The sequence below is a fragment of the Meleagris gallopavo genome, chromosome 1 (assembly GCF_000146605.3).
Source record: "Meleagris gallopavo isolate NT-WF06-2002-E0010 breed Aviagen turkey brand Nicholas breeding stock chromosome 1, Turkey_5.1, whole genome shotgun sequence".
Classification (NCBI taxonomy): domain Eukaryota; kingdom Metazoa; phylum Chordata; class Aves; order Galliformes; family Phasianidae; genus Meleagris; species Meleagris gallopavo.
In genome coordinates, this window is record NC_015011.2 from 544,737 (window position 1) to 552,807 (window position 8,071).

Genomic DNA, 8,071 nt, shown 5'->3' on the forward strand with positions numbered 1-8,071 from the left:
AGAGACAGTCTGCACCCCATAGGGACAGCCAGTACCAAACAGGGACAGCCAGCACCCCATAGGGACAGCATTCCATGAGGAGAGCCAGTACCCCATAGAGACAGCCAGTACCCCATAGGGACATCCAGAACCCCATAGGGACAACCAGCACCCAACAGGGATACCAGCACCCCATAGGAACAGCCAACACCCCACATTGACAGCCAGTGCCCCCCAGCACTCATCCCCTTCCAGTGCTGGGCAGGCTCTTTCCATCAGGCATCACTCATTCCCATTAATTACAGCCCAATTAGCTCTCCTACAGCGCACACCCCAGAGCCGACCCCACAATCCCAAACCTCTCCCTGGGCAGCATTTCACTGCGGGACATCTCGGGGACAAATGCACTGCAGAGCTCTGCCCACCTCCTCTGCAGCCCAGCGCGGTGCTGGCAGCACTTTATTAAGCTCCCATTCCCCATTCATTTGTGGTGGATAAAAAGCGGGGTCCGTCCCAACACGGCCGGAGCTGTGGGTCGGTGAGGTCCAAGTCCTATCCAAGAAACACACAGAGACGAGGCCACGCCTGGAGGTAGGGGAGGGGGAAGGAAAAACGTCCCCCTCCCCACTTGAAAAATAAGGATAGAAAAGAAAGAGAACCGAAGAACAGCAGTTGGAGGGGACGTCCCAGCTCGTCTTAGCGCTTGGAGAGCTCGTGTGACAGCCAGTCCAGCCCGTCGTACAGCCCCGTGCCCTGCGTGGCACACGTCGCCTGCACGTACCACTGTGGGACAGGAGGGAGAGGACAAGGATGGGATCGTTAGGCTTGGAAAAGATCTCTGCTTTCGTCACGTCCAACCACCAGCCCAACCCCAATGCATGGGATCAGAGGATCATGGAGTCGTTGAGGTTGGAGAAGACCTCGAAAATCGTCAAGTCCAACGGTTGACCCGACCCAACCATCCACAACTATGGGATCAACTCAACCCCACATCCCTCTTACAGGATCACAGTCACTGGGGTTGGAAAAGACTTCAAAAATCGTCAAATTCAATGGTTGACCCAACCCAACCATCCACAACTATGGGATCAACCCAACCCCACATCCTTCTTACAGGATCACAGTCACCGGGGTTGGAGAAGACCTCAAAAATCGTCAAGTCCAATGGTTGACCCAAACCAACCATCCACAACTATGGGATCATCCCATTCCCACCATCCCTCTTGCAGGATCAGAGTCATTAAGGTTGGAGGAGACCTCTGTGATCATTGAGTCCAACCATCATCCCATTTCCACCATTTCCACTTATAGGATCACAGAGACATTCAGGTTGGAGAAGACCTCTATGATCAAGTCCAACCACCAACCCATCCCCACCATCCCACCCCCATCATCCTCTCTTATAGGATCACAGAGTCAGTAAGGTCGGAGAAGACCTCTATGATCACTGAGTCCAACAGTTGATCCATCCCAGTCACTTATTGGATTACTGAATAATTAAGGTTGATTAAGACTTCCACAGTCATTGAGTCCAACAACCTTCCCATCCCCACCGTACTCTCTTATGGGATCACAGAGTCATTAAGACTGGAGAAGACCTCTATAATCAAGTCCAACCACCAACCCATCCCCACCATCCCACCCCCATCCCCCCACTTATAGGGTCACAGAGTCATTAAGGTTGCAGTAGACTTCTACGATCTCTGAGTCCAACCATCATCCCATCTCCACCATCCCCAGTTATAGGATCACAAAATCATTCAGGTTGGAGAAGACCTCTATGATCAAGTTCAACCACCAACCCATCCCCACCATCCCACCCCCATCCCCCCACTTATAGGGTCACAGAGTCATTAAGGTTGCAGTAGACTTCTACGATCTCTGAGTCCAACCATCATCCCACCCCCACCATATCCGTGATCACAGAATCATTAAGACTGGAGAAGACGTCTAAAATTGTCAAGTCCAACGGTTGACCCATCCCAACCATCCTCAATTATAGGATCATCCCCCCCCCACCATCCCCACTTATAGGATCACAGAATCATTCAGGTTGGAGAAGACTTCTGTGATCACTGAGTCCAACAGTTGATCCATCCCAGCCACTTATAGGACTACTGAATAATTAAGGTTGGAGAAGACTTCCACAATCATTGAGCCCAACCACCAACTCATCCCCACCATCCCATCCCCGCTTATAGGATCACAGAGTCATTAAGGCTGGAGAAGACCTCTACGATCAACTCCAACCACCAACCCATCCCCCCCCTGCCCACTCATAGAATCATTAAGGCAGATGGAAAGAACCAGAAGGACACAGACACCAGTGGGATGGGGAAACCTCTTATTTCCTCTTATTTCCTGCTTTCCCCCCCTGCCCACTCATAGAATCATTAAGGCAGGAAATAAGAGGTGTCCCCATCCCACTGGTGTCTATGTCCCTCTGGTTCTTTCCATGTGGGACATCATGGACTCACTGTTTGGGAGAAGAAAACAAGGGAGAATGCCTGCATGCATTCAGATCTTTGGGGTGGAGGAGGACACCTCGGTGGGTGCAGCCCCATCTGCTGCTGGTGGACGGGACCCACAGCCTGTGGGGTTTTGGAGGGGCCATGGGGTTAAAGGGTGCTGTCCTGACCTTCATAGGATCACAGAACGGGTTGAGTTGGAAGGGACCTTCATAGGATCATGGAATAGGTTGAGTTGGAAGGGACTTCATAGGGTCACCGAATGGGTTGAGTTGGAAGGGACCTCCATAGGATCATGGAATAGGTTGAGTTGGAAGGGACTTCATAGGGTCATGGGATGGGTTGAGTTGGAAGGGACCTCCATAGGATCATGGAATGGGTTGAGTTGGAAGGGACCTTCATAGGGTCATGGGATGGGTTGAGTTGGAAGGGACTTCATAGGATCACAGAATGGGTTGAGTTGGAAGGGACCTCCATAGGATCATGGAATAGGTTGAGTTGGAAGGGACCTCCATAGGATCATGGAATAGGTTGAGTTGGAAGGGACCTCCATAGGATCATGGAATAGGTTGAGTTGGAAGGGATCTTCATAGGGTCATGGAACAGGTTGAGTTGGAAGGGATCTTCATAGGGTCATGGGATGGGTTGAGTTGGAAGGGACCTCCATAGGATCATGGAATAGGTTGAGTTGGAAGGGATCTTCATAGGGTCATGGGATGGGTTGAGTTGGAAAGGACCTTGATAGAATAACAATATGGTTTGGGTTGGAAAGGACCTTCATAGGATCACAGAACCATTTGGGTTGGATGGGACCTTCATAGGGTCACAGGATGGGTTGAGTTGGAAGGGACCTTCATAGGATCATGAAATGGGTTGAACTGGAGGGGACTTCATAGGATCATGGAATGGGTCAGGTTGGAAAGGACCTTCATAGGATCACAGAATCATTTGGGTTGGATGGAACCTTCATAGGATCACGAAATGGGTTGAGTCGAAAGAGAGCTTTAGAGGCCATCTGGTCCCACATCTCGCAGTGAACAGCAGCACCTACAACTACATCAGGTACTCAGAGCCCTTCCGGTCTAACAGCGATGTGGTCACAGCATCTGTGTAACAGTGAGTCACCTCAGCTGGTGTAGACTTGCACGAGCACAGCACACAGGCCCTTGATCATCACTGCTGAAATGGAAATGACTGCTGAACACTTTGTTCTGCAGCTGAGCATTTGCCCTACCAAACAGTGCTACTGCGCTCCTCGCATCTATCGCAGCTTCCACGGAAATAACCAGGAGGCATTACTTCCGGAGCGACCTACGGGGTGAGCTGCAAGCATCCTCCCACCCATCTGCTTCCGGGAGCTCCTTGCTTTTCCCTTCACACCCACCCAGGCCCCACCACCTCCCACCCCACAGCACTCACGGTCCGGCTGCGCAGCGCCTGCAGCCCCAGCTTGTCGGTCAGCTCGCTCACCGCCATGGCGTTGGGCATGTCCTGCTTGTTGGCAAACACCAGCAGCACGGCGTCACGCAGCTCGTCCTCCTGCAGCTATGGGGGCAGGGACTGGTGAGCTGCAGGATGCAGCTCTGCAACCCACCTCGCCCCCCAGCATCCTCCTCGGCTCAGGGCTGACGTTGCTCAGTGTTGTGATGGTGAGTCGATCATCTTGACCCCATAAATAGGGAGCAGCCCAAGAGCCCCACGTTCCAACCCTAACAGTGTGGTTTGGGTTGGAGGGGAACCTTCATAGGGTCACAGAATCACTTGGGTTGGAGGGGAGCTTCATGGAGTCACAAAATGCCTTGGGTTGGTAGGGATCTTCATAGGGTCAGAAGGGACCTTCATAGGATCATAAAATAGGTTGAGTTGGAAGGGAATTTTCATGGAGTAATAGAATGGTTTGGGTTGGAAGGGACCTTCATAGGATATTGAATAGGTTGAGTTGGAAGGGACTTTTCATGGAGTAATAGAATGGTTTGGGTTGGAGGGGACCTTCATAGGATCACTGAATCATTTGGGCTGGAGGGGACCTTCATAGGATCATAGAATCTTTTGGGTTGGGTTGGAAGGGACCTTCGGAGCCACAGAATGGCTGGGGTTGGAAAGGACCTTCATAGGGTCATAGAATGGGTTGAGTTGGAAGGGACCTTCAGAGTCACAGAATGGTTTGGTTGGAAGGGACCTTCACAGCATCATAGATTCGTTTGGGTTGGGCTGAAGGGGACCTTCATAGAGTCTCAGAATGGTTTGGGTTGGAAGAGACCTTCATGAAGTCATAGAATGGTTTGGGTTGGAAAGGAACTTCATGGAATCAAAGAATGGTTTGGGTTGGAGGGAACTTTTCACGGAGTCATAGAATGTTTGGGGTTGGAAAGGACCTTCATGGAGTAATAGAATGGTTTGGTTTGGAAGTGACCTTCATAGCATCACAGAATGGTTTGGGTTGGAAGAGACCTACAGGGACCTGATGACACAGTTGGAACAGATAAGTTATCTTGTTATCCCGAGTCAGTGCTGTTTACCCTTCTGCCAAAAGCATCTTCTCCAATTAAGCTTTGCAAAACAAAGGTAGGTAGCTTTAATTACCTGCAGCATTCACTAATCTAGCCACGAGCATTCTCTCCAGGCCATATTTTCTAAGAGATCCCATTTGGACATGACCAGATGGGTTGGGAGGTGCAATTCCTGCACACCCATCGTGATGCTTCACACATCAACCACTAAATCAGAAATCTAGGGCCAAATTGGGCATCATCCTGAATCTAAGCAACTCCCTTCCAGCAAATTGCCCCCTCCTTTTCCACGGGGCTCGGTGACCTCCCAGCCCTGCACCACCAGTGGGGATGGAGCAGCACGACAGCACAGCATGCTCCCCAGCATGCAAAACCCCACTGTTTTCTTGGCTGGTTTTCCCCTTTGCAATTGCTCCTGATTGCTGCAGGCTGATCCTCGAGCCCCAAGGCCAGGGAGCCCCAATTTGGGCACAGCTCTTTGTCCCCAGGGCCAATCCCACCACCAGAACAGGTGTCCCCCCACCCCTCTCACCATCTTCTGCAGCTCTTCCGCAGACTCCTGCACCCTCTCCCGGTCATTGCTGTCCACCACAAAGATGAGACCCTATGGGAAAAGCCAGAGTGCAGCAGGTATGGGGTTTGACATGCGGCGCAAACACCCCCAGCACTGGGGGGGGGGTCAGTGTCACCCCCACTGTCCCACCAAAAGGACTTTCTTATTTCAGAGCCTTCCTTCCTCATGGAGAACACCCTTGTGGTCACATCCAGATGGTTGGAACCGGTGCTGTGCCACATACCTGTGTGTTCTGGAAGTAGTGCCGCCAGAGGGGCCGGATTTTGTCCTGGCCTCCTACATCCCACACCGTGAAGCAGATGTTCTTGTACTCCACCGTCTCCACGTTGAACCCTGGAGGGATGTGGGGACAGGTGGGGAGCACCGCGGTGGGGGCTGAGTGCGTGGCTGCATCCCCCTAGGAGCGTCCTCGCCCATGGGTGCCATGGGTTGGCCATCTCCAAAAAGCACCAGGAGGGATTCTGAGCATCCCATGCTCCGAAGCCTCACCCAGCACCTTCAACCAGACCCAGTCAATTGCCCCAGGAGCATCCATGCCGCGACCTCCACTATATCCCCCCACGTCCCCACCCCCCCGAGGAGCACCAGAGCCCAGCCACATCCCAGCAGAGCAATGCTCTGCCCGAAGCATCGCTGCCAACCCAATGCTGGTGCCCACTGGCAGCAGTTTGGGCTGTGGGTGCCCATTGAGAGGGGCCCTGCTGGGCGCTCACCAATGGTGGGGATGGTGGTGACGATCTCTCCCAGCTTCAGTTTGTACAGGATGGTGGTTTTGCCAGCAGCGTCCAACCCCACTGCAATGGAGACACGGTGTCACCAGCACCGCTCCCTGCACTGGCCTCATTCCCATCCTCGTCTTCACTCATCTTCATCCTCGTCTTCATTCTATCCTCATCTTAACCCGCACTCCCATCCCCATCTGCATCTTCAGCCCATCTTCATCGTCGTCTTCAACACCACTCTCATCTCATTTTCACCCTCTTTCTCATCTTCATCCCATCTTCATCCTCATCCCCATCCCGTCTTCACCCACATCCTCATCCCATCTACCTCTTCACCCTCATCTATTCAACCCCATCCCATCTTCGTCTTCATTCTCATCGCCATTCAGTCCTCACTCTCATCCCCATCCCCAACCCCACCTCCATCTCATCTTCATCCTCATCTCATCCCCATCCTTATCCCATCTTCATCTTCATCCCCATCCTCACCTCATCTTCCTCTTCATCCTTATCTACACCCCCATTTCCCACCCCCATCTCTCATCTTCATTCTTACTGTCATTCTATCTTCATTCTCATCCCCATCCCATCTTCATCCCCATCCTCATCCCCATCCTCATCCTCATCCTCATCCCTATCCCATCCTCATCTTCACGCGTATCCTCATCTTGTCTTCCTCTTCATCCTTATCTTCAACCCCGTCTCCATCTCATTTTCATCTTCATCCCTATCTTCATCCCATCCCCATCCCATCTTCATCCTCATTCCCATCCCCATTCCCATTTCCATCCCCAACCCCATTTCCATCGCATATTCATCCTCACATTCACCTTCACCCCATCCTCATCCCCATCCCATCCCCATCCCATCCTCATCCTCATTCTCATCTTAATCCCATCCCCTTCCCAATCCCATCTTCCTCTTCACCCATTATATCCTCATCTCATCTTCCTCGTCATCCTTATCTTCAACCCCATCCTCATCTCATCTTCATCTTCATAATCACTGTCATTCCATCCTCATTCTCATCCCCATCCCATCTTCACCTACATCCCCATCCCCAACCCCATCTCCATCTCATCCTCATTCTCACCTTCATCCCCATCCCCATCCCAACTTCATCTTCATTCTCAACCCCATCCTCATCTCCATCCCATCCTCGTCTTCATCCCTATTCCATCTTCATCTTCACCTGCATCCTCATCCTGTCTTCCTCTTCATCCTTATCTTCATCCCCATCCCCATCCCCATCTCATTCCCATCTCCATCCCATCTTTGTCTTCACCCTCATCTTCCTCTTATCCTTATCTTCATCCCATCCTCATCTTCATCTTTATCCCTATCCCATCTTCAACTTCACCTGTATCCTCATCCTGTCTTCCCCTTCATCCCCATCCCCATCCTATCCCCATCCCCATCTCCATTCCACCTTCATCCTCACCCTCATCTTCCTCCCATCCTCATCTTTATCCTCATCCTCGTCTTCATCCCTATCCCATCTTCATCTTCACCTGCATCCTCATCCTGTCTTCCTCTTCATCCCCATCCCATCCCATTCCCATTCCTATCCCATCTTCATCCTCACCATCTTATCCCCATCCCCATTCCCATCTCCATCCCATCTTTGTCCTCACCCTCATCTTCATTCCATCCTCATCTTCGCCTTTATCCCTATCCCATCTTCATCTTCACCTGCACCCTCATCCTGTTTTCATCCCCATCCCCATCCCATCTTCATCCTCACCCTCATCTTCCTCCCATCCCATCCCATCCTCATCTCATCCCATCCCATCCCATCCCATCCCATCCCATCCCATC

General features: G+C 51.8%; 1 protein-coding gene across 1 annotated transcript; it reads right to left on the reverse strand.

Annotated features, from left to right (window-relative positions):
* Window positions 1–405: 405 nt before the first annotated feature.
* On the reverse strand, window positions 406–6,790 carry LOC100542725 (ADP-ribosylation factor 5). The gene is made up of 6 exons (XM_010710436.3): window positions 6,743–6,790; window positions 6,245–6,341; window positions 5,755–5,864; window positions 5,490–5,561; window positions 3,867–3,992; window positions 406–762 (listed from the first exon to the last, which is right to left on the reverse strand). The coding sequence occupies exons 1-6, from the start codon at window positions 6,788–6,790 to the stop codon at window positions 676–678; spliced, it is 540 nt and encodes a 179-aa protein (XP_010708738.1). The 3' UTR covers window positions 406–675.
* Between the last annotated feature and the right edge of the window lie 1,281 nt (window positions 6,791–8,071).